The sequence below is a fragment of the Grammomys surdaster genome, unplaced genomic scaffold (genome assembly GCF_004785775.1).
Source record: "Grammomys surdaster isolate TR1022 unplaced genomic scaffold, NIH_TR_1.0 125878, whole genome shotgun sequence".
NCBI lineage: Eukaryota > Metazoa > Chordata > Mammalia > Rodentia > Muridae > Grammomys > Grammomys surdaster.
This window is the reverse complement of record NW_021620703.1, coordinates 3,703,912-3,731,169: the sequence shown is the minus strand read 5'-3', so window position 1 is coordinate 3,731,169 and position 27,258 is coordinate 3,703,912. Positions and strand designations below refer to the sequence as shown.

The following is a 27,258-nucleotide window of genomic DNA, read 5'->3' as shown; positions in this document are numbered from 1 at the left end:
CTTGCTGAACCACGACTTGTCACTGTGAACCTATGCTAAGGAAGATATATCATCCAAGTCCTGCCTGGCTCTCGTTCTTCCAAAACAGACTTACAGACTCCAAATCTTCCCCAGTGAGAACGAACTCATAGACTACATTTCAAAGGCAATGCAAACTGAAGAAGACACTTGAAAGCAGATGGGATGTCTGAAAATGTGAATTTTTGGCAAAAACCATATAGACTTTTTTTTTGCAGTACGAACATTGCTACTTGAAGAGAATACATAGTGCTTACTAGAGCAACTATATGAACTAGGAAGTTAGATAAATGAACATAGAACTTATTCTCAGATGTTTTGTTTTTCTACTTGTTAGTCCTTTGCAATATTATGAGTAGAGGACATGATATACATGACTGTTACAACCAAAGGCTCTTCTGTTCTTGGTCTTGGAAATTAACAACCCAAGAACTGTGATTTCTGAAATTATACATAGATGGCAACTAAGTACTAATGATCTAAAAACATAATCTGTCATATAATGCACATCCAAGCAGTATAACTTTAAGTGGATCAAGATAATCTATATCAGACACTTTACTTCTCTGTAATGTTTAAGCTATCAATATTTAATTATGAATTATGCTGTCATTAGGAATATAGCTGAAGGCTTTTTATCCCATATATGAATAATAACAATGTGTTAATCTAATAGACCCATATCTTTAGATAATATGTTTCATGAATGATAAGTTTCTTTTTCTAAATTCACAACGGATGCTCCTTTTGAAAATATTCTGTAAAAGGGTCGTGATAGGAAACTTGCTTTTCTGCTCAGCAAGTTCTGTCCTGCATGTGGTTTTACATCATGCCTGTAGCTCACGGACTCCTTGGCATACTAGGGGGTGTTCTGGGGAAGTGTTGAATGTCTTCCATCAGCTTCTTAAGTCTTTTCCTTGTAGTTCGGCTTTATGCAATCCAGACCACATGACTGAGTTTTCTTAGAACATCCTTTAGCATTTTAAAGTCCTGGGTGAGCATCATGTGTTAATCAAGATCATATGAACTATTATGTTTTCTTTTACATCTTTCCTCTTTAGAAAATATTTACAAGAGGGTAACTAGAATAAAGTCATTAGAACCCTGCACCCTCTCCTTTGAAACCCTGACTCATTGCAAATCCTCTCAGATTTTTCACCATTGTCTAAAGCATTGAGCATTTTGAATAGGATAGGTCACAGCCATGGAACGTGGAGTCCAAGCAGAGACAACACCCATGGGACTGTGTGGTCATTAGCCATGTTATCCCAGAGTTCAGATACCTGCTGGGGCATTTCTATCTGGACACTGAGATCTGAGTTTGGGGGATGCTCTCTAGCTGCACTTGCATTCACTTTGGACCAACTGTCAGAGAAAGAGAGAGAGACAGAGACAGAGACAGAGGAAGGAGGAAGAGGAGGAGGAGGAGAAGGAAGAGGAGGAGGGAGGGAGAGAGGGGGGAGGGAGAGAGAGGGGAAGGGACAGTGCTTTTATTCATAGAGACATGCTACAATATTATTGTGAGGTGAGCTTTGCTCTAAGGGCTATGAAGACTACATATATGGAGACAGTCTTCTCCTCTTTCTCTTCTTCCTCCTCCTCTTCCTCCTCCTCCTCTTCTTCTTCCTCCTCTACCACCTCTTCCCTCTTCTTCTTTCTTCTTTTCTGTTGTTGTTTTGTTTTGTCCTGTAAGCCCCTGGACCAGGATGCATCGGATTATGTAGTGTCAAGTCCTGTCAAGTCATGCCTTTTAACTGTCATTGATTTGTTGTGGCCGTAACAGTTCTCCTGTAGGTATGCTACCACAAGGTTAGTGGTAGGTATAAACTTTGTTTAGCAGGCTACTCTGCCAGAATGCAAGCGAAAGCTGACCAACAACTTACTTGAACAAGAATGATTACTAAAAGTTGGGCAGTGATGAAACAAGAAATTGTCAACCCCAGGCAGAGGACCAAGGAAGTAGAAAGTCACTAAGGACATCAGCACACTGGTTCGAGGTGAAAGCTGAGTACATTTTGTTCAGGCGAGTGGTGGAACGCAGAGCCAACAGGCTGCATGCTGTATCAGAGCTTGGCTATGAGAAAAATATCTCAGCTGAATGAACACTGTGAAACAATGAACTGCCAAACAGGGACTCTATCCAGCTATTCTAGTGTTGCTAATTACAGAGCTAAAGTGCTGTGTTATAGGAAACAAATACTGAACCAGCGTGCTAGGAAAGTGTCCCTCATTAATAGTATTTTTAGTTAGCATTGAAATTCCAGAATGGATGATTTATGTTTTTGTGTAGATAGAGAACTGGGAGGTATAGAGGAAGATGTAGAGACACACAGGAATAAATGAGAACTATTGTATGCATTTATCAGTTAGATAGTGATGATTATTCTAGTCTACATAGTGTTCCTGACACATCACACACACACACACACACACACACACACACACACACACACACACCTATCACTATAGCCATCTTGAATTATGACTCTTTCATTCCTTAGATACCCTCTACAGAACCACCTTGCTCAATACAGAGGCTACTCTCAGTTTACATATAGGGGCGGGACTTACAGAGGACCCAATGTCCTCGTGCCACTTAAAGACACCCATCACATTCCTAACTAGGTAGCTTTCCAGTGCTTAGCGGCAGCTGTTTCAAAAGAAGTGGACTTACTTCTGAATCAGAAATCTTGCCTGCCTAATAGAAATGACACTTGACAGATATCTGAGCTGGTCCTAGACTCCTTTTTCTAGAAAATATATTTATGGAGCTTCAAGTGCATTATTCAGTGAAATCCTTTGAATGCCTGCTGTCTGCTGCATGGCTTATCATTACAAATACTGCTTACGCCTTTTCTCTTGTCTTGGCCAGGGCTTTACTCCTAGAGCGTTCTCTGAGTGTACGGACCTTTCTAAGGACTGACAGCTCTTGAGTTTTGCACCTTCCTGTGTTTGACATTGCTTCACCTGCGTCTGTCAGGGAACTTCCATTGATTCCTCTCTACACTGGTTCTACTTCTTCTGCATCTGTGTAACTGTAAACTTAAGCCTCTTGCTTTCCATTCTTTTAAAAACAGATTTATAAATGGTTTAATTTACACACATGTATGCATGTATACATGTGTGTAAATGTGTGCACCCATGTGTGTGTGTGTGTGTATGTGTATCACATGTGTACAGGTATCTATAGAGGCCAGAAGAGGTTGTCAGGTCTCTGCGGCTGGAGTTACAAGCATTTGTGAACTGCCAGGATTGGACCCAATCTTTGATCCCCTGCAAAAGCAGCAAGCACTCTTAACCACTGAGCCATCTCTCCAGCTCCTATGATCTCTACTTAACTTAAACTTCTGTTTTTAGTTTCTCATTTAAATTTAGAGACAGTGATAAACAGCTCTCTGGTGTTTTTGGAATTTGTTTTACTTTGGTCAGAAGACATGTCCTCATGCTAGTATCTGGATTTTGAGTATATATTAACATACTTGTGTAACTTATTCTTTATTATTAAACATAACACACTTTTGCAGGAGTTCTATGTTGGCTCAAAATGAGTGAACTTCTCAGTTAAGCTAAATAGCTCTCGGACTAAACTTGGCAAGGCGCCCACATTCTCTGACTTCTGCTAGCTTTGTCCTCTTGACTTAGCACTTAAATATTTCCACTCAAGTTTCCAACATGCCTGTGGTTGTTGTTTGCAAATGATGTAGAAAATACGTCTTTAAAATTTTTTGTCTAAACACATTTGTCTTTAATCACTGTCTAACTGATTTATTGTGAATAGACAAATAGATGTTTAATTTTCCTCAGATTTCTGTGATTTCTCAAAACCACAGTTTTGTAAATTTCCCTTCTCTCGTCTTAGCTTGATTTCATTGTGACTTCAGTTAGCTTATCTTTCAGAGGGATTGCATGCATTAAGGTTCTATATTGTTTTGTGCATTCACTTACCTAGAATTTTAGTTTAAGGATTTTTGTATATGCAAATTTTTCTGGATTATGACAATGCAGCATCTAGGTATTCACATATATGACATACATCTTAAGTGTACAACTTTGAGTATAGTATACAATATATTCTTTATTTCTCGGAAGCTTACTATATTAAAGTCTCTTTGTTTTTGCAATGCTGTTTATTTAGGTTTTATTTACCTGTCATTTGTAGCGGCATATTTCCCCCCAACCCCCCCGAAAGTTGGGAGGAGCTAAGGTGGGAGGAGTAAGGAGAGGAGGAGTAAGGAGAGGAAGAGGAGAAGAAAGAAAAGGAGCAAAGGGAGAGAGATGGAGGAGCCATTGATGGCCACATTTGTATCGAGAGCAGTCCAGGGTAACAACTTATATCAAGGTTAGACATTGGGACACACCTCTAATTATGTGAGTCAAACATATAAAGTCTTTGATTAACCTTTAAGCATTAGAGTCTCATTTCTACCGGGTACTGCATGGATGGTAGGATGGTCTGGGCTCAGCCCAACCATGTGGAGACAACGTGGAAGATTGGCAGAGCCATCTCCCATGCTGGTGTCTTGTGGGTGGCAGGACTGGTGTTTCCGGCTGGCCGTTCCTAGCTGTGGCATGCACGCATGTAGTCTCTGGCCGGGAACATGGCGGCAGAACTAAGCAGAGCTGCTGTCGCTTAGATAGTCAGCCCAAGAAATAGCCGTTTTAAAATATTACTGCAACAGTCATTCATACTTGCTTGCTTTCTCACTTTTATCAATTGTCATAGTTCATTTGTGTAGTCTATCCTCCCAGACCTATCAGGAGTTGCTGTCCTCTGAATGGTATGGCTCGTGCCTATGATCCCAACACTTTGAAGTCTAAGGCAGGAAGACTTGGAGGTCAGCCAGCAAAAGTACACACATTGACACTGTCACAAATCAGAGAAGAGCTGCTATCCATGGAGACATCATGTGTTCTGGGTTCTGATTATTTGGTTTTTACTCTTTAGTTAAGATTTTATTTTTATTTATATGTATGTATATATTTGAATGCAGGTTTATGCAGATGAGTGCAGTGCACAGCGGCCAGAAGAGGGCTCCAGATTCCCTAAAACTGGAGTTATGGGCAGTGAGCATCTGAACATGGGTGCTGGGAACTGAGCTCAGGTCCTCTGCCTGGGCAGTACATGTCCTTAACAGATGAACCATCTCTCCAGCCCTGTACTCAATTTTCAAATTATATATTTATTATCACTATCATTATTATTTGTGTCTGTGTTGCAGGGTAGGGTGAAGATACATGCCTCCAGAAGTCAGAGCTTGAGCCTGTGGAGTCTGCTTCTCCATCTACTTTTACAAGGGTACCATGAATCAAAGCCCAGACATCAAGCTTGTGAGGCAAGCACATTTACTGGGCCACTTATTTTTACTTTCGATGTGGTTCTACAGATGCCTCCAATTTAGGACCCATTATTGACTCAATCATTTTTTGGAGACACATGGTATTGGTATTGCTGAATGGCCCAGGTTGATCTTGAACCTCTAGGCTCATGAGATTTTCCGTCTCCCATCTCTATGATCTGTTTTCTTTTTTTTTTTAAAGATTTATTTATTTATCTTATGTATATGAGTACACAGCAGCTGTCTTCAGACACACCAAGAGGCATCAGATTACATTGCAGATGGTTGTGAGCCACCATGTGGTTGCTGGGATTTGAACTCAGGACCTTTGGAAGAGCAGTTAGTGCTCTTAACCACGGAGCCATCTCTCCAGCCCCATCTATCTATCTATCTATCTATCTATCTATCTATCTATCTATCTATCTTTTTTTCAAGAAAAACTTTTGTTTTTAGTTTTTCAACTAGATTAGAAAGGATGGCAAACAGCTCCCTGATATTTCTGTGACTTTGTTGTACCTTTATTCTGATTGTGGATCATTTCTCTGAGTCACAACAACTCCAAGGGACAAATAGTTCCATGGCATAATTTAAAGCGATGATAACTTCTATCACATGATCCTGGGGATTTGTCTCAGGCAGGCTGGGAGGCTTAGTAGAAGCATCTTTACCTGCTGAGCTATATTGCAGGACTGAAATCTTGATTATGTTTGTAAAGAAGGCATGAAAGTAGAAGAGACCATTTGGGAAGGGGATGGGGTGGTAACCAGCAGGAAGGGAAAGGAGGATAAGAGAAAGAAGTAAGAGTTAATACAGTCAAACTGTTACCTATCTATCATCTATCTATCTATCTATCATCTATCTATCTATCTATCTATCTATCTATCTATCTATCTATCTATCTATCTTTTTTTCAAGAAAATTTCACAAATTCCATTTCTTATCCAGCAACTATTAAGATAATAAAATAGCCTCATTTTGAAACTAAATGGCGTATTCCTGGCAAGCAGTGCGTGGCATACCTGCCCCAGGCTGCTTCGTTTGTAGACGCTTTGTTAACTGGAACACAGGAGGAGTCGATGACAGCCGAATTGTTGATCTTGTAGCAGAAACCGCAGTCTGGGTCCAGCATGCACTCGTTACAGTAACTGAAATGGCAAAGAGTTCAAGTCAGGTTGGCCTGGGCGCCTGGCACTGGCTACATCCCAGTCTTAGCGGCCACCTCCACAGCCCACACTATTTGATGAGCTCTGGCCAAGCCAAGTGATAAGAGCAGATCCAGGGGATAGCTGGAGGATCACATTCATCTCTCCATGCAGATGACAGCAACTGTGGAAGCTACTATGTGGTAAGGGGAGGGCACAGAGCAAGCCCAGTAGACGTGCAGTAAAAAAAAAAACAATTGGCTTCCTAAATCACTGATACTTATGACAGACTGACCTATCTGGATCCAGCCTGGACTACTTCTGGGTTATAATAAAGCATCTATTTCTTATAAGTGTCTTCCTCCTCTTCTCCTTCATGCTACATCTATATTAAAAACTGAAAATGTTTTCTCTCACATATATGCATACGTATTATATACTATATTGTAGACTATATATCTGGAACAATGAAAGAGAATGTCTGAAGTAAAACTTTAACAAAAATATAAATACCTCAAATCCAGCCATTGCTAAATTCTTGGTGGGCCTTTAACATTAACATATTGAGTCCCAACTCTGCACTAAATCGTAGCTACAAGCTAATGGGTGTAGGAAGAAATGCTGCTCTGTGCTAATTACACCTAAGGCCGGATGACAGAGAAACATTCGATTAATCACTACTCATTTAACGGTACTATTGAACAGCAGATACGTTTGAAATGGGCAGAGTCTCCCAACCCAAGCCTAACATCACTGGTGTGGAATGAGTTTTCTGGCGGGCACCCCATCATGTAATCGCAGTTCTACAGCCCTTCATGTATACTTCAGATACATGCAGCACTCACTGGTCATATTACAGATTAGCAAGTAAACATTCTTGATTTGCGGCAGATGGAAGGAGAGGATGAGAAACAGATGTACATTACAATAGTCATAACAAAGACAAGGGCTGATTTCCTACCTAAAAGGTAGAAGGGGATTCAAGAGCTGAAAGTAAGTTCAGAGGTAATGTTTAAACTAAGTCCGAAGAGAAATTTTCCAGAGAGAGTAAAAGGACATTACAGAAAACCGGTTATTTGGTTCTTAAAGACCAATCAGCACAAAATTAATCATTCTCACTCTGCCCCAGTAATTGTCCTATGGAGTATCAGAGGAAAAACAGTCCATCAGAGAAGGATGTCTGGGAGACGCATAGACTCAAGGCATAAAGGATAGCATTTCCCAATCCTCCAAGCTGAAATGGCCTCCGTGGCTCATTTAACTGAACATGGACACACCTGCATGGTTTAAAAGTTAGATTCATTTTCATGTTAGAGTCCTGATGTCTATTTTTCCCTGTTTGAATGAGACTTTTTGAATGTCCTAGACTCAGGACACAGGGGAGATCTGTACGAACTCACCAAAGGTCTGATTTTTGATGGTGTTGTTTACCTTTGAGATTGGTAAGGGAAGGATACTGCCTTTTCTCCAAGACATCTTACTTCACAGGGGAAACTAAAGGTATTAAGTGTGAACTTTGATCAGCTTTAAGCTCTGACAGGAGCAAAGCCAGATCTGTCCTTAGTTCTTTTCCTCCAGGCTCTGAAAACAAGGAGCTCCCTGTGTCTGAGGACAAGAGCTTTGCATTTTCTCCCCCCCACCCCCCACCCCGGCCATCACCATGACTTATACTGTCAGAGTGGTTGTGTTTTTCTCTCCAAACACAGTCTATAGTTTATGTTCAGGGTCACTTGTTTCCCGTATTTTATTTTTTTTAAAGAAAAGAGTGTGGAAGCTTCCTTCCTGATACTTCTTGTGGATCCCTGGGGTTTTCTCCATGAAAGGAAGGCAGATATCGAAGCCAAAGCACTGGTTTCTTCTCCATCTCAGGAGCAGGCTGCTGTGGAGAATTCATATTGCCAGTCCCTACTTTAGCATGGAGCTTTCAGGCCTCTGGAGGTGAAAAAATGTTCCACAGGACTCTGTCATCCTTGACCTGGATATCTTTGCTTTCCAGCCATATATACTATTTTATGGAAAAAATATTCTAAATACCACAACATGCCTAACACTCACTTCTGAAGTTAACAGTAAACTTTACGTACTATGGAGATCAGCTTAAATGAACTTTTACCGAGAACATATCTTATAGCTGTGACTTTAACAAGTGTCATTAACAGAAAGCATAGCTAGAAGGACCTATTCTTTATTAAAGGTATCCTTCACATACAATCTATCATTGAAACATACAACCAATGCTTGTAGGAATTTGCCAATCACAGGTTGGTTTTCATGTATGAAAGGCAGATATTGAATCTGCTTAGCCCTCAAAAACTGTGAGCAGGAGGAAGCTCTTATTTCTAAACTTGACTTGTTGTATACCAAGAGCACATGACCCCAAAGGACCCATGCATAATCTACCTAAGAGAAATGCATAATTTAACTCTAAAATTCCCACTCCTTACAATGTGGGATCAGGATACTGTTAGGTCCAAAACAGTCCCTAAGATGATAGTGCCCTGGACAAAGTCATAGGTGACAGTCTGTGCTCAGCTCAGGCTGGACTGTGGAAGCAGAAGGACTGCTAACAGATAAACAAGAGCTTATACGCAGTCTTCCTCAGAAGCCCTGTGAAGTGGGTTTCTGTTTGTCAGGAACAGTCATCACTTTCCTTACCTGTTCCCTACTATCGTCAGGCACTTCTGGCAAAAGGCATCAAGTTATCAAAGCAAACTATGAATGCAAACAAACCTGTAACAACAGATCAAAGTCTCCATGCTAGTTCCCAGGCTGCTCTGGACAGTAAACTCCTCCCACTACTCCAACTGTTCTCGTTCATAGGCTCCCTCCGGCCACCACATACCCCAAGAGTTAGCCATGGCAGTCTGAATCTCCCCAAGTAAACCCTCTACCCAGGGAATGCTCCAGTTTCTTCCCAGGGAGTGGTCCAGTTTGGTGCTTTATTTATTATTTTATTATTATTATTATTATTATTATTATTATTATTATTATTGTGTGTGCCTATGCACATATAAAGGGTTGTTGGGGATTAAAGTACAACTCTTGGGAATTACTTTTCTGCATGGGATCCTCGATTGAACACAGGCTGTCGAGTCAGCATAACGAGCACTTTTACCCACTGTGCCATCTCACCAGCACAAGAAATTATCTGTTTAAAAGAAAACTAATCAACAAGCAATTTATAAAAGGACTATGCTCTGTAATAGAGTTGCTGAATGAAAGGAATAAACAGTTCCTTCCTATTGGTGTAAAATCTTTGGAAACCAGTCCTTTGCTTTGCTCTGACACGCCTCTGTGCATGATGCTTTTACCAACCTGTTTCCAACTGTGAATTCTGAAGGGTTAAGACCTTGCTCACAGCTTCTGTGACCTGCACTGTGGCATCTCACCCAGTGAAGGCAGAGTGCACGGCAGCTTTGTAACTCAGGCACTATGGTGGACTTTAGCTTATCCTGGAAAGTAATTTTGGGATGTGGGTGGCTGAAGGTGAACGCCTGGGTGATGTAATAAAATCACTGTCAAAGAACAAGATGCAGCTTCTTTTTGTAGATCACCATAGGCAAACGCTGATATAAACAATTAACAGTTTTAACAGTTAAATGTGGAGGAGTGGGTTAATAATCTTTATAGTTCACTTTCAGGAAGAAAAACTACAAAGCTAATTTCCTTCAGGTCTACACAGCAGGACACACACCACACACACAAAGAGAGAGAGAGAGAGAGAGAGAGAGAGAGAGAGAGGGAGGGAGGGAGGGAGGGAGGGAGGGAGGGAGGGAGGGAGAGAGACAGAGAGACAGAGAGACAGAGAGACAGAGAGACAGAGGGACAGAAGAGACAAAGAGAGCTTTGCTCTAAATTATAACCTTAAAATATCATAGGAAAGGCAGTGGTACTATTAGGTATGTAGGTGGCTACGTAGTATGATGGAAGCTGGCAGTCTTGGTCTAAGGGAGATTGTGTGACACCTGAGACCATGCTAAACTATGGAAACTGAATGAAGACAGAGACCGTGCACCAATGTGGGAAGTACTAGGGAACTGGGAGCAGAAGCCAGGGAAAGAAGTAAGACTAAAGACCAGGCAGCCATGTGATAATTCTGAGAAGCGAATTCTTAGGAGCTGGAGGGAGGAGATTTACCTTAAAAATCTCTAAGGTTTCTTTTTAGAAATGGGGGCAAACACAGAATCATATATTTAGAATGAATCTGGTTCTAAAACACCCGAATGTTTCCAGCTACAGAAGAGAGAAATGAAGGCCCCAGTTTCATGTCTAGCATCTGGTGGAAATAAAAGGAAGCCTGTTGTCATTCTGTAACCCAGTGATGGCAGAGTGTAGAGCTCAATGTAGCCCCCAGGGGGAAAAAAACCTTTCAGACATTGACCCAGGCTAATTTAGAACATTCTTCATTTCTACTCAGAAGTCAATGAATTTGACTCTGTAGCAAACGGTCCAGTTTCTTAAATGTATCTCATTAAAGCATTGCGAGGCAGCATGAGTAGCTCCCAGTCTTAAATCTGCCTAACAAGACCTCAGTCAGAAAGCTGACTGCTGGGATGCAGGCAGTAGCATCCCTTGGACAGTGGGTACAATATGCTCTCTCAGCCCTGACCACGCCTGTAGGCTCCACATGGTGCGTGATTACTCTTTCCCTTCGCCATTCCTCTAGATCGTCCCTACTTTATGACCTCTTTCCTTAAATCCCAATGGCCCGGAGCAGAAGACGTAGAAAACAATTTAGAAGAATCAGAAGGGGCCCTGTACCTTCTGCGAGCCCTCTGCAGGGCCAAGTTTAAATTCTAGAACACCAGTCTCATTTCCCTCCTACAGTATGGCTGCCAGGAGACTTCTATCCCAACTGTATAAAAGGGAACTCATTGGAAAGAAAAAATATCAGAAAACCTAGGGCCACAGATACTAATTTCATAAAGCAAAACAGCAAACTCCACTGCATTGACCTCAGGAGACGGCTGGCATTCCCCAACAGTTAACTTGGAGTATGTTTCTCTCTAAATCTTACCTTTTCGTGTTATATGATTTCCCCCAAACCCTAAGAAATGTTGTATTTCTTAAGATGCTCTCAATGACTGTGTTCCTAGACAGGAACTCCTTGTTTGCAGCTTTGCATCGCTGTGTGCTGTTCTCTCCTGCCCTCCTCACACTATCCAATAGTACCCTCCTATGACTGGGCCACGAATTGCTAATTTACATGGCCATGTTCCTCTCTCTGCCTCTGTTATCACCTGATGAGGCTCCCGTTCTAATGAAAACTGATCACAGTGTTCCCTGCCCATAGTGTAAACACCAAACTCCTTGCTCTGGTTGGGTTGGGTCAACTCATCTAGTCAGTCTGCCTACTGCTTCTCCTCAGGGTACTGCAGAGAGCCTGGAAACCACCTTCCAGGCTCCTGAGTTTCCCTTCACTCTTTCCCCATTGAGATTATCTCTTTGAAATGTGATTTTTTAAATGAGATGCAGAATCAGAGAGTCTTCATTAGAGACTTGGTGCCAGTCCCTAAGCTCTTGGCTTTGGCACCCCAATGAGTAGGAAGAAGCTAATGCAGTTCTAATAGGCAAGGGAAGGCCAGACATAGCATCTTAAAATGAGTCTGGTGTTATATGTGTTGGGAGGACATGTCTCTGTTTTGGGTCTGGTTTTACCTTTAGTTCATTTCCTTCACATTGCTTCCTACCCAGACATCTCATAAAAATTCAAATTCTAGCCTTGCTGTGTTTGAGCTGTCTGGCGTTGCTGAGTATAGCCTCAGCATCCTGGAGTTCTCTGCATAGCCTTTCTCACAAAGCCAGTGGGAGGGTTGAGGGAGGAAATGTTCTTAGGGGAGTCTCTTTATGTAATCAGCTCTCGATGGAGGAACTGCAAACAGACTCGCAGTAAAACTCACCCTCCGATTTCTTTCCCAGTCCACAAAGAGTAACTGGCTTGCTTGGTTTTGTGTGACACTCTAGTCCCTTACACAATCCTTCTGTATTTCTTCTCTGCCCTTTCCATAAAGAATAAAATCCACCAACAGCGGCAAAGACCAGTTCCTGATTTTTGCATTGAAGATAGCATACAGTACATTGATTAAATTTTATCTACATATGATGATCATTACATTATGTCCAAATATGATACTATTTCCAAATTTATCATGACTGAAAAAACTCCTTATAAATATTTACACATTTATTTACCTGCGGGCACACGTGATATACCTGCCACCTCAGATTGCCACCTGAGGTTTTATGTTTAGTTATGTCAATCACTCACTCATTTTGTTTATAGACTGACCTTTCTTCTTCCTTCCCTGTTAGAGTGGGGGCGCTGTATTGTCTTCAAATAAAAACGTACTAGAAAGAAACATTAGAAATCAGGTACTAGAAGTTGGGCCTAAGCACTAATGTTATATGTTAAAAATGCAAACCCCCCACTCTCATCTCTAGGGCCACTGCCCAACCACATCAGGAGCTTGATAGCTTCTGTCTGCAGGCTGTAGCAGAGTAAGAAACACTGCATGTCTGCTCTCAGTGACAGGACTCTGTTCTTCCTCAACAGGTATTCACTGAACCCGGGTGTCAGTCAGTGAGTGTGTCAGTCACTCTGAACGAGTGTGTGCAGCTTTAGCACATGCCAGGAGCAAGGGGACAGTCAGGCATCTCAGGCTGTGTCTAGAAGCTTTATAAAGAAGGCCATGTTGAAACACAGTGGACCCCTACCCCTCTGCACAATAGATACATTTAGCAAAATGTTAAAAAGTAAAATAAAAAATAAAACAAAAATAACCATCCCCCCAAATTAAAAAAGAAATAGCAAAAAATTCCATATTGGTAGTTAATACCGTAGGTAGAAACACTATCCTTGAGCTGGGCCTGGTCCCTGAACTGATTTTCCGATGTCAGTCTCTGTCCTTATCTACCTCGAATGCTATCGCCATTGAATAGTTAATTCACAGATGCAGGTTTACAATGGTCATCCCCATCTGGAACTGCATCGGCATCTCTGAGCACTACAGACGTACAGAATTATCCTTTCCTCTCACGAATTCACAAAGCTATAGAAACGGTTACAAAAAAAGTTCTGAAGCAATTCGGAATAACTGTTTTATAAAAGATACCATTCCTCTGTTTACATATAAAATATAAATTAGTCATCTCCCCACTGTATTGATGAAGATTAGGACCTACTTAACACAGGCGCTCTGGGCAGGGTGACTTCTACAGTTCAAGATATTGTAACCGGGGCCTGGAAGGCTCCCATTCAGAACCGGTACTAGTAATTTTACTAACACTTAAAAATACTTTTGCCCATCTCTAATTACATTCAGAAATGGTAGCTACTACCAAAATCTTTTGAAAACTACGAAAATCTCCTATGGGTTCAATATGCAAATAAAAATTTAAAAATAAACCTGGTGATAAGCAACTCTAACTATGTCTTGTTTATTTTTCCCTCCCAGAGCTGGCATAACACTGTACACGGTCACTGGGTCACTGTCAGTATCACGTACCAGGGAACAGAACAGAGCCTAATAAATGGAGAGATGCCTTAATCAAGTCTGAGTGCGCTGGCCGTGGGTGAGTGGCCATTGCTAATTCTCCCCAATTCCAGCAGATGAGGCAGTTAGCAAGCACCGGTTCCTACATATCCGACGTCACTAAATGGGGGGCCACTGTCTCACCATGTCAGCTCACCCAATCTCCTTTACTAAGTAGGTTAAAATCCCCATTCATACACTGGGAAAAATGATTTTTCTCAACCAAATGTAAACAAACAAAGTCAACACAACTCACAAACAAACTTAAGTCCTAAATGGACTACTGCTTCCCACAATGCCTTTCAGAAAGAGAATCTCCGGATCACTGGACAAGTGTAAACGCATCCTAACAGGTTTTTCAAGTATCTCACTACATTATTTTCTCCTTCTCAAAGCTTTGTCTGGCACTTCTGCTGGCAGAGGCACATCAGACTGAATTTATGCAGTGGGCAAGGATCGATAGCACTGAGTTCTGGGCAGAGCCTGGTACAGCCTGGTCACTTAGGACTTTGCTCTATGCAGGGGTAAGGTAAGTGGCCTTCTAAACCCACCAGACCTCTTTGGGCTTGGCAAAAAGGGACAAATACAAGTATCTGCCTTGGTAAGAGGAGAATCTATAAAAGCTCCTGGTGGAGTATCTGCCTCAATGTTAACTACACTATGAATGGGACCCAGAAGTTTCTGAACACATGCATGAACCAATTGTTTTTTTCTCATCTCTCATTTTGAAACCAAAGGATGTGACAATTGTTTGGCTGGTGGTAAAGGCCGAGGAAGTGACAAATGAAGAGACTTTTGTGACTTTTGCAAAGCTTAAGGTTAAGTATTTCAGAGATCCATTTCTTGTCACCTGTATTTTTTTTTTTGAACACGAATGACTATAAAGTAAACTAAACTCTGAAAGTATGTTAGCCCCGTTGGGATATCTTACTTGCCCTTTCTTGTTTTAAGCAGAACCAATCATAAATATCCTATAAAAATCAGGGGTTCTTGAGTTCCACTGTTGTGGCAAAGCTGTCCAACAGTCTGTCTGCTCACAACCACAGAATAGTGGAGCCTTTGCGCCAGACGCTGCTCTTAACTGTGCAGTGTAAGCTCACTCATGGTGTCTGATCCTGGCTTCAACTCTGCCTTCCCAGTGCTCCTGGCTGTACCTCTGCTTGGTGCTTATGCCTGGTGAGTAAATGGTTCCTCTGAGATTTCTTACAGAGCAGACAGGCAGCTCAGCTGCCCCTTTTCTATCACCCCTCTTACTTCCGCCTATCCCAGGCAGGACGCACCCAGGTCGCCACTCAGAAACTCAGGGTTTATGTTCACTTCATTTCCATCTCCCCATAAACTTCTTAGCATTTTCTGGAATTTGTTCAAGTTTGGGCTTTCATACTTTATCCTTCCCAAAGCTTGTAGATCCTAGAGTTCTGTCAGAAGGCTGAGTTTCAACCCTGACTCCCTCCCTGAGGGATTTCAAAGCACTCATGTTTTTGCTTTTGTAATAGTCTGTCAAAATATTTCTTTTTAAATGTTGTTGGTCTCTTTGGTTTGTGCTTTTGCAGTATTGGGGTCTTTCCCCAAGACCTCTTAAATACTTTGGAAGTGCCCCCCACCAGGTCTGTTTCTGTTACTAGTGTGTATTGCTTTATTAGTGCTGGCTTTTTGCTTATATAACTAAAATTCTGCCATGTAAGAACTTTGAGTTCCTGCATCTTTCCACATTTTCCATGCAAACCAAAGCAAAAGAGCTGTAGCATATGCTTTTAACCTCCATGCCCTGAAGCCTGAGACAGGAGGATGACAAATTCTAGGTGAGCCTGGGCGATAGAGTGAGTCTCTGTCTCAACAATAGCAACAACAACAACAACATTCCCAACCTTAAAACAAACAAAAACTATATAATACCAATTGTCTCCCTCTCCCTCTCATTTCTGTCCCTCTCTGCTTTGTCCTGGGTAACTCCAATCAGCTCAATACTCAGATTCAAGAAGCTTCCAGAATGTCCCAAGACTCAACAGATAACCCAGTAAGCAATTAATAGAATAAAAGAAGAATTGCCATTTTAATCTATAACTAGAGTAATGGTTTTCTAAAACATGGATTTATTCTACATTGTTTTATTTATTTTTTTTCCAGGAATCTAGGTATTCAGCAAAGAGTAATGAAGCTACTGACTTTTGAAAAGTACAAGGCAAAGTCCTCTTGGGCTCCATCTGTAGTTGAGCGGAGCCATAGCACTGTATGTTTACATGAAAGGAGGCCTGTTTTGGTTCCTATTAGTATTTAAAATATAATGGACAGGAATATTAATTCATAATGCTTAAAATTTTGATTGATTATAATAAAATGTAGCCAGGCAAACACATTAATGTAATATCAAGGAAAATAGTCCAATGAATGATGCCTATTAACAGTATTCATGCATGCTATGATAGGTGAATAAGAATGACTTTCCCAGGCTTATATATTTAAATGTTTGGTAATTTTGGAGTCTACTTGAGAGGTATTAGGAGGTGTGACTTTGTTGGAGTAGATGTGTCCTTGTCAGAGGAAGTGTTTCACCGGGAGTGGGTTTTGGGGTTTCAAAGTTTGAGCTAGTCCTAGTGTCTCTTCCAGCTGCCTGTGGATTTAGATGTAAAACGCTTACCTAATTCTGTCCATGTGCCTCCATGCTCCCTGCCATGATAATAATGGACCAAACCGTTGAAACTGTAAGCCAGTCAGAATTAAATGCTTTCTTTTATAAGATTTGTTGTGGTCGCTGTGTCTCTTCACAGTAATAGAACACTTGACTAAGGCAGAAGTTGGTACCAGGGAGTGGAACATTGTTTTGACAGGCCTGACTACGTTACTTATTGGCAGGATGGGGACTTTTGGGATGCTGGATGACAAAGGCAGTCAAATGCATTGAGCAGAACTTAATGGGCCGTCCTTGTAGGGGTGTGGAAGACACTGGTGCAGAGAGCAATGAAGATTATGGTGGCCTGGATCAAGAGATTTCAGAGCAGAATATTAGTAAGTAGCCTCAAGACTTGTTCTTGTTAAATTTTGGTGGGGAACATGGCTGTCTTTTGTCTTACTTAAAAAAAAAAAATCTGCCTGAGGCTAAGTTGAAGAATTTTGTATCAATGGTATTGGCAGAGGAGATTTAAAGACAGCCCAGTACTGACTCTGTTGTGTGGTTATTTGTGGTCACTTTTAGGCAGATCTATAATGAAATGGAGTAAGCTGAGCAAGGAAAAATATAAAATGTACAACGTAAGGAGAAAAGGAGCACCCGGAAGTATAACGGAGCTATGTACAGTGCTCAAAGACATAAAATTTAAAGAAAAGCCTGATGCTAAAAGAATTAAAGAGAGTGGTAACTTCAGAACAGGAGCCCACCCAGCTATGATTCCAACTTTGAAAAGAAATTGAATAAAACCTCAAGCAGTGGAGGAAACCATCAACAACTGAAATCTGGTGAAAATGTAATTGAATAAGGGGCCACGTTCCAGCCCTAGTAAGCAGCAGAACTTGGCAGCTTCAGCCACATAGCTCATAGGGTCACTTCATACTAGAAGCTGACTACAATGAGCATCCAGTAAGGCTTGTGAGCATGGGAGGTCCCTTCAGTGCCATCCAAGTACTTCTACACATTTGAAAATAAGAAGTACCTCCTCCAAAAGCATCTTGCCTTGAGTCAAGAAGAAGGAGCATGGTAGCATCTGTCTGTGATCCCATCAGCTTTTGGGAATCTGAGCATGAGGGGAATGAGATGAAGAACAGCCTGGGATATATGTACACACACCCCTACACACATACACACACACACACACACACACACACACACTCATATATACATACATATACACACATACACATATACACATACACACATGGCATGAGCAATAGCAAAAAATTAAAATAGAAAGCACAATAGTTTTCACCCTACTGTGAAAATAGAGGTAACCTGTGATCATAGGTAACAAGTTATCCCTGAAGATGAGCAAGACTACAGAGAGACAAAATGAACTGATCTCTGGTACTGTTCTGGAAAGATCTAGTCAATTTTTTCTTATCACCACAAAATTTTATGACTATAATCTACTGTAAATCTGACTAAAGCTCACATCAGCTCTGCACAGTGAAAACATGAAACGATTAGAATTCCTGTGTAAAATCTGTTTGAGTATCTTGACGCTGACATACTGTGGAGGAGAATGAAGGGTCTCATGGGCTTCAAAGAAGGTCCTGATGACAGAGCCATGGTGGACAGTGTCAGTGATGACTGAGCGTCAGAGTGCCTTGCCTACAGTGTCATAGAATGTCTGAGTTAAAATCAACTCCCAGTGTTTGCCACATTCCCTGGGTCACATCTAAAGTAGACATTGTTCTAGGAAATGAAGAACTCTAACTTTCCTGAGGAAGACTGACCCAAAGTTGAGATACATAAAAGATGCTGGGTGGTGGTATCTGAGCTGACCCAGTACAGGAATACGTAATAAATGCTGTCTAGCGGTATCTGAGAAAGAGCAATGGCTGAGGTATACTGCCAGCTCCGTGACTGGTTTTGTGTTTGTGTCCCCAAACCTCTAGCACTTCTTTGTTTAAAAACAAAAGATGGGACTGGGAAAGAAAGCGCAGTGGCTAGAAGCATCTGCTGCTTTTGCACAAGACTCAGGTTCAGTTCCTACGTCTATTTGAAACCATTCATAGTTCCAGGTCCGAGGAATGCCCTCTTTTGGCCTCCATGGACATCACATGTACACATGGAACATGTAAATACATGCAGGCAAAAATACTCATACACATAAAAAATTTTAAGAAGGTAGGAATAAAAATCTGGGAAAATAAAGGCAACCGTTTCAAATTCTGGCAAAGCTCTAAGGCATCATTTTTTTTTTTACTGCACATTCTCATGAAATAAGGATTTTCCCCCCTCAGAATCAACACTGATAAGACAGCAAAGTGTTGGAAGTGATTTGAATCAGTTTATTAATTTGTGCATGAGCTCAGAACCTCATCTCCGTTACAAAATGAACGTTGCTACTGGATATCCTGAGAGACTTTTAATATTAGTTCAGTGAAGTGGTACATTCTGTAGCTGGATCATTAGGGTGTTTCTGGTTTAATGAGCTTCATCATTTAGTACTCCATTTTCAAGGGAGAGTCTTGATAAAGCCCTAGTGTTTCTAGATAGGTTTCTAGATGGATATTCCTATCGCTTCATGAGTGACTGATGCAAGCATCTTTCTATGGTTCTCAGGGCTTGAAAGACTGTCAGGTTGTCGGAGAAAGGCCATTAGTTTGACTCAAAGAGGGCAGAGGGCAGAACAAAGGAGCTATGACATCTCACTGAGTCTCACGAACTCTCTCCCAGCCTTTGTCTTCCTCCCATACAATCAAATAACATAATATTTTCCTCCTAAGAATGTGTGAGAGTCATTTGACAAAAACATCTATAAGGAATGTGGCATGATTCCTGCAAAAGTAAAGGACTTAATTCACAGACATTAATGTTATTTTCAAATCAAAGCATGACTAGACATTTGGCCCTTCCATCCTCCTTGATCAGTCGCTAGGACATGGAACCCTCATGGAACTAGCTAGATCTATCCCCCAAACTTAACATATTAGGAGCGCATCCTGAACATGTCCAAACATACACCGTCCTTACACTCACAAACACAGATAGATTTCAGATTTGTTTTGTCTCTCGGGGACTGCGGGACTGCTCCCAACTAGCACCCAGAGTCAAGCAGAAACCCCTCTACAAAACCTTAAGGTATTCATGATCATCCCTTGGCTCAAACTGTTGAAAGCCTTCCTCCTTCCTACCCATGACGTGATTTGGTACCCAAGGTCGTTCATTTCCTTCTGCCTCATCAGCACACTGGCACCTTGTTCCCTAGCAACAGTAAAGACTAATCTGCTCTAATTTCCTGAAGAGAATGGATCTCCTGCCTTTGCCAAGATCACTCTCATACTCTTGGGCTGTCTCTGCTATGGCAGCTGGAGAAACCCCTGCTCACCTTGGAAGGATCAGATGGAGAGCTCACTGCTGTGGCCTCTATCTTTCACATGGGGCCCATAAACTTGATTTTAAAAAACCTTCTATTTCATTAATCTTTTAATAAAATTAAGCATTTCCTTCAATTATGAATGTAGCTAATAAACTATCGTCAGCCACAGTAATCTAATATCATCATGTCCCATTACAGTTGATATAAAAATCTCTGAGTACCACTGATGTTCACTATGATGCTAGAACTGTGATGCTAGCTAGCGCTGCAGCTACCTCTGGCTTTGCATATGTTAAGCATGAGGTATGAACGCTGTTATGTATAGCAAGTTCATATGAAGAAGGATTCTAAGCTGGTTGTAGTAACGCAGGGCTCTAATCCAGAGGCTTAGGGAGCTCCTAGTTTGAGGCCGACCTGGACATCTTAGCAAGAATTCACCTTGAAATAAAATTAGGAAAAAAAGGAAGGAAGAGAGGGGTGGGAGGGATGGATGGAGGGAGAGATAGAAGGATTGGAGGGAGGATGGATGGAGGGAGGAAGGCAGGCAGGCAGACAGGTAGAGTAGCTCAGTGGCAAGGAACTTGCCTACTATGTATGAGTCAGGTTTGATCCCTCATATTGTAACATATAGTCTTGGCAACAGATTTTTAATGTACTGAGTCCCTTTGTGATCCTGCAGAATGTTTTTATGCATCTGAAAACAACACTCTGTAAAGAGGTGGGCAGCGGTGACATCCATATGAGGTGTGCTGCGATGGCTTGGGGAGGCAGGCGCCATGCCAGGTCAGGTTCGCCATCAGTCTTCAACATGAGTTCAGCATTTGTTCCAGTAAAGGCAAGGTTTTGCTTTTTAGTACCTGTGACCTACTGCAGCTCTCAAAAATGTTTTTTTTTCTCCAATGAAAAGTGAGAACTGGGCTGGAGAGATGGCTCAGAGGCTAAGGGCACTGGCTGCTCTTCCAGAGGTCCTGAGTTCAGTTCCCAGCAACCACATGGTGGCTCACAACCATCTGTCATGAGATCTGGTATCCTCTCATACATGCAGGCAGAATGCTATATGCATAATAAATAAATCTTTTAAAAATGAGAACTAATCATAAATGTACACAGAATATGTTACATTTTAATTAATTTTCTAACTTATGTACTGATATATACTTGTCCTTTAGTTAGCATCGTTTACCTCTTCCCATCAAATCTATTTTTTTCAAACATCAAGCCTGCCTAAGACATAGTGGTCAAAAGTAGTTTTACTGAAGAGTCATTTTAAGTGGTTACTAAGATTGTTACAAAACAAAACAAAACAAAACAAAACAAAACAAAACAAAACAAAACAAAATGTTTTGGAGCAAACAGCAGTCATTTCCTGCACGCCAGACAGAGAGCACAGGAGGGTGTCTATGTAATCTACTGGGGTAGGATGAGCAATACTTAACAGGAGACACTTGGCCGTTGATAGGTAGCTGTTTCATCATTCAGTCAATATGACTTACCAGAAGGTGATTTTCATTTTGTTTAAACTTAGAAAATAGTTTTAAGTGATGTCAGGGCTTTTATTTAGTATTATCATTTAGTGACATTTCCTACCAGGTTGTCTTCTCATCCCAGACACTTCTGCAGAGTTTATACCCTTTTTTTTCCCCAAAAATAACAGAATGGTATTATTTAAATGTTAACCGAACTCTAAGTTGGTTTTATTGGTTCCCTGCAAGGACCAAACTTCTAGAACAAGAATAGAAGTGTTAGTGTGTCTACCCCAGGTCCAGGGCTCCTCTCTCCGCCTGCTGTCTACAGATCAGGTTGTAAAGCTCTCAGCTACTACTCCAATCCCATGCCTGCCTGCTTCCCACTGCAGTGACCATGGACGGGCCCTCTGAAACTTTAATCTAAGTTGCCTTGACCAAGGTGTCTCTTCACATGACTAGAATAGTGAATAAGACATCTGGGTTATCTAAGATACATAAGTTTTTGTTTCTTTCTTACCTTCTTGTTGACCTTTGGAACTAATTGTATAAGTTCAGAAGAGTTTTCACGTGTATATTTTGAGTTCAAAAGTACTAAATGAGGACATAAATACAGTAGGAATATGACTAACAAAAATGCTAAGTGCTGGGCTGTTAGTGCCTAGTCTAGAACTAAGTGCTCCCTTGTTAGTGCCCTGTCTAGAGCTGGAGAATGGGAAGAGTCTCAGACTCCTATCATTAAAAATGTTCCTAAGAGGTGGATGCTCTGGTAAGTATTTTTGTCCATGTGATACAAGCTACAATCATCTGGGCCGAGGGACTCTTACTTGACAAAATGTCTCTACCACATTGCCTGTAGGCAAGACTGTGGGACATTTTCTTGATTCATGATTGACAGGAGAGGGCACAGTCTACTGTGTATGATGCCATCCATGGGTTGGTATTCCTGGATTGTATATTAAATCAGGCTGAGTGAGCTGAGTAGCAAGCTAGTATGTACTGTTCAACCATGGTCTCTGTTCCATTTCCTGCTCCAGGTTCCTGTACAGGTTCTGATGCTGACTTCCCTCAATGAACTGTGATGTGGAAGTATAAGCTAAAAAGACCCTTTCTTCTTCAGATTGTTTTGGTTATGATATTTAGAGCAGCAACAGAAAAGCAAATTAATACATCAGTCTACAGTGACATTGCAGGTGCCAGATGCTAAGCCCAATGGTCATTTTGTAATGTGTTTGCTCTCTCTTGTCACCCAACTAACCATTCACTCTTGTCATTACCTTTCATGCTATATCCTAAATCTATCTCCACTGTGATCAAGATTATAATTACTGTTGCCTAGGCTACCCATGTCCCTTCATCCCTTTGTCCTTCTCTCATTAACTCCATTCTCCAGCTATAGTAATATCTTAAATATGCAACCCTAATTATGCCTTTTTTACCTTATTGCCCATGAAGTCCCCCTATATTCCAGGGACTCTCACAGCTCATGTTGGTTAGGCATGTTTGTATCAGCTATCATCCAATCCATTTTTCTGTATTTTTTTCAATGTTCATCAAGACAAGGTTCCTTGAAGAATTCACGTTTTCTTTTTTCTTGAGACAGGGTCTCACTAGGTAGCCTTGAATGGCTTGGAATTCACTACATAGATGATGCAGGCACCAAATCCTCAGGTGTTTGTCTGCCTCTGTCTCTCGAGTGATGGAATGCCATCATGCCCAGTTTCATCCTGCCTGTTTATGACCTGCATAGCAGACATGATAGATGCTTCTGGGAATACACTGCCCTTACTCTTTGCACATTTATTCTCAGATTCCTCCCTTTTATATTCCTGACTTACCAAGAAACACTTGTTTTAATGAGAACGTATTAGAGAGCCTAGACTGGCAATGATCTTAAATTTCTGATCCTCCTGCAACCTCCTTGTAAGTACATAGATTATAGGTTTACACCACCATGTCTGGCTCCAGAAAGAGCTTTCTGACTAGAGAAACTTAATGCTATGAGAGCAGCACAAGTTTTTGACAAACTTCAAGTCATCAAAATTAAAAAAAAATTCATGGAGGACTCAAAGGGTGATTTATGATTCCGTGTAGTCATAAATTCACTGCCTAGTTGCTAGGCATGAGCAGAAATGGTGAAATCATTGCCATCATGTTAAAATGAGGAACAGTACCAGAGAGTAGGATTTTTGCCCATTTCAATGTCACCTAAACATTATGATTGAATCTGACAGTATCATAATGCTATGTCAATGATATTAGACTCTCAAACATGGCCAACAGGAGAAGGAAGGAGTGTAGTAGCTATAGAATTACTTGACATGGCTGCTGAGAGCCATGAGGAATGGAAGGAGCATTGATTTCTTGAACTTATGTCACTGCCACAAGGAGGTGATCAGGTGACATTGCAGTTTATAGTATAGATGTCTGAAAGCTTCATTTAAAGAAGAAAGCACAGAGTGGCATCACTGGACACAAGGAGCCATACTGGACAGCTTTGTATTCTTGGCTTGACGGTGTGAGAGAAGTTGGGAAGGGCAAAGTGAAATTAGCATTAAGAAAAACATGGAAGGTAACGGGCACGCTTGTACACTCTGCCCCTCTCTCCTGTGGCTTTAAACACCTCCAGTGATGAGTCTAGGTCACAGTTCCAACTGAGAGACAGTAAACAGAAAAGTGTAGAGGGCTGGAGGTACAGTCCTCCAGTGTATTTCGATTGTCACAGGACATCAAGTATAATAAGAAATGTGATGAACAGGTAATGTGCCAGCTGCCAGTGGTTTAGTAAAATTATCCAATCTCTAGGTTGTCGTCACTGATATACTGCCTTCCTGGTCTAAGGCAAGAAGACAGAGCCTGAAGGTACTAGAAGAAACAATGACTGCAAGTGATGCTGTGCAAATGGGACTCTACATGGGAAGTCAGAAGGAGAGGCCAAAAGAACAAGCAGTCAACTAGAGTGCTCTGGGAAGAGAATATAGTGTCCGTGGACTTCTGTTTCCTTGAATGAAGAGAGCTTTAAGTTAGGTTACACTGGGAACAGAACACAAAGTATGGGAACGTACTGTCTGTTTGATCAGAGAACTACTGTGGAATAACAAAGGTAGTCAGTGGCTCAGTAAAGTTCTTAGCTGCGGAACCACGTATTACTGTATCCATATCTTTGATGCTTACCGATCGATACACTCGATTCCTAAGCCTTGACTATCACACACCTTCCTCCCCACAATGGCTGTACAATATTTTACTACAGCTCAGTCTGCCCACAACAACTTATCATCTTGCCTCATTCAGTACCTCATTTCATATACACAGTACCGTCTACCTGCCCCCTCATGTAGATACTTGAAATTCTCTGAAGACGCCTTTCTCTTTAGCTCAGTCACTTATTTTTAATTCCTATTGACTATTCTTTTGTTTATGTTGAGAATCAGTCTCATTTTCTAAATCTCCAACATTAGCAGCGCAGTCCAGGCAACAATCATCTCAATCACAGATGTCTGTAACAGATGCCTTCCTATACGGATGCATGGAGTTTGTGAATCCACACATCCAGAGAGAGGTACAGAACGGAAATTTTGGTCAAGGCTCTCCTGTGCTTAGAATCTTGCATACATGTTCATGCTCTCAAGCCGAAGAGCAAAAGGCTCTGATGTTTTGGATGAACTGGCCTTTTCATAGCCTCATCTTTGTCTGCTGTATTCTCATTGGCCCATGGTTAACCTTTTCTTCTTACTCAGTTTCCATCTTAGTCAAGGTTTGTATTCCTGCACAAAACATCATGACCATGATGCAAGTCGGGGAGGAAAGAGTTTATTTAGCTTACACTTCCACATTGCTGTTCATCACCAAAGGAAGTCAGGACTGGAACTCAAGCAGGTCAGGAAGCAGGAGGATGCAGAGGCCATGGAGGGATGCTACTTATTGGCTTGCTTCCCCTGGCTTGCTCAGCTTGCTTTCTTATAAAACCCAAGATTACTGGCCCAGGGATGGCACCACCCACAATGGGACCTCCCACTCTTCATCACTAATGGAGAAAATGCCTTACAGCTGGATCTCATGGAGGCATTTCCTCAAGGGAGGCTCCTTTCTCTGTGATAACTTCAGCTTGTGTCAAGTTGACACACAAAACCAGCCAGTACTGTTCCCAGCTACTTGCATGGTCATTGGGCCTACTGTATTCTTGATGAGCTTACTCTTACTTACTTTCCAGGGCTCAATTCACACACCCTGCCCACAAAGCTAGTGTTCTCTGAGTCCTACCATTCCAATCTTCACTTCTGATATGGTTTTATTAATTATATCTGAAGGTATAACACTGAGAACGTATACACACAAGTGCTGTTTTAGGCATTTTCTACATGTTATTTCATCTTTACTACAACCTCCAAGGTCCTTACCCCATAGATATTCCATAGATACTTTCAAGTGCATCAAGAATGTATAAGATAAAACCATAGTTCATGGGTACTTTGAGATTCTATAACTGAATGCCTTAGGGAACAGTTGTGTCTAGAGATCTTCAGATTTTACTACATGTATATTAAGGCTATATTATAAATAATCGAAGAGCCAGCATCTGAAGGAAACATTCTTTAGGACAGGTCTGAATTCTCAAAGCTGTCCAATCACTCTTTCATTAACTCACCTTCAGGATGCCTCTCAGTGCATTCATTTGCACTCAGTGGTCACACTGTTAGACTTAATGAGAGCTGAGGGAAACTTGGACATTGAGACATTTTTTTTTTCACCTTCATTTCCTCCTCCTGAGCTCCTGGAAGAGCAACCATGCTGAGGAAGCTTCCTGCTCCATTTGAAGTAGGGGATTCTGGTTATGAATTTCAGTAAAGAATGTATGTCTGGTGAACACTTGCAGTAGGCCAAGACCAAGAGCTGACAGAAGTTATTCACTTTGCCTACAATGTAGACGCTACCACCTAGTTAGCTAAACTAAGCTCACTACATTACTGATGAAGTATTAATCCTCAGTCTTGGTTCTTAGAGGAACATGACCAATGGGTTACACACCTCATTTTCCTTCATTTTTTTTTCTACTATGTCTTTGAAGATTATGTTTTTCATACAGATGGTCCCCACCCACTTTTCCCATCACAATCCCTTCAGACACAAGCCTGCAAACTCAGGAATCTCCTATTCATTTGTATTTTAGAAATTCTAAAAAAAAAATAACAAAATAAAAATAACCATCATTGGATGAAGAAGAGGGAACCTAAGAGAATCTCTCACCTGTATCCCGTGCAGGTGGCATTTTGACCCGCAGGAGCTGTTGGTCTGAAAGTGACCCTTGGTGAGACCTGCGCGGAGAGCAGAAATCCCAAGGCAAGAATAATAAGTGCTACTGTGGTACCTAAAAATAAAACAACAACAACAATAATAATACACTTTTTACTGAAGAGCACTGACAGCGTTATTTCAACATAGACTCGATTTGACATTGTAGTTCTGAATAACAGTCATTGATTTATCTTCTCTTGATTAAAAAATACTATGTAAACTAATGGTCAGAAGGACTCACTTGCACACACCCATTGTGAGACTCAGAGAAAGCAGAATTCAGAGCAAATCCAGTTGTTAGCCAGAGTAAATTGGTAATGATTTTCTAAGAATGAAACAATAAGCAGACAAAACAAACAAAAAAAAAGATCTAAGATTGATTACAAATTTCAAAAAAAAATCAATCAATGAAAATAACTCTCATCATCAAGTAACTAGCGCAATAGACGCACAAAAGGAGAGAGATGTGTGTCAAA

The 27,258-nt window shown here is 41.2% G+C and overlaps 1 protein-coding gene across 1 annotated transcript in view; it reads right to left on the bottom strand.

Moving 5' to 3' along the window:
• The window catches only part of Slc2a13 (solute carrier family 2 member 13), a 296,488-nt gene that overhangs the window by 41,702 nt on the left and 227,528 nt on the right, over window positions 1–27,258 (bottom strand). The window contains exons 6-7 of the mRNA XM_028752170.1: window positions 26,735–26,855; window positions 6,374–6,499 (exon numbers count right to left, since the gene is read on the bottom strand). Of these exons, the coding sequence (XP_028608003.1) occupies window positions 6,374–6,499; window positions 26,735–26,855 (247 nt within the window). The remainder of the gene's footprint in view (window positions 1–6,373; window positions 6,500–26,734; window positions 26,856–27,258) is intronic.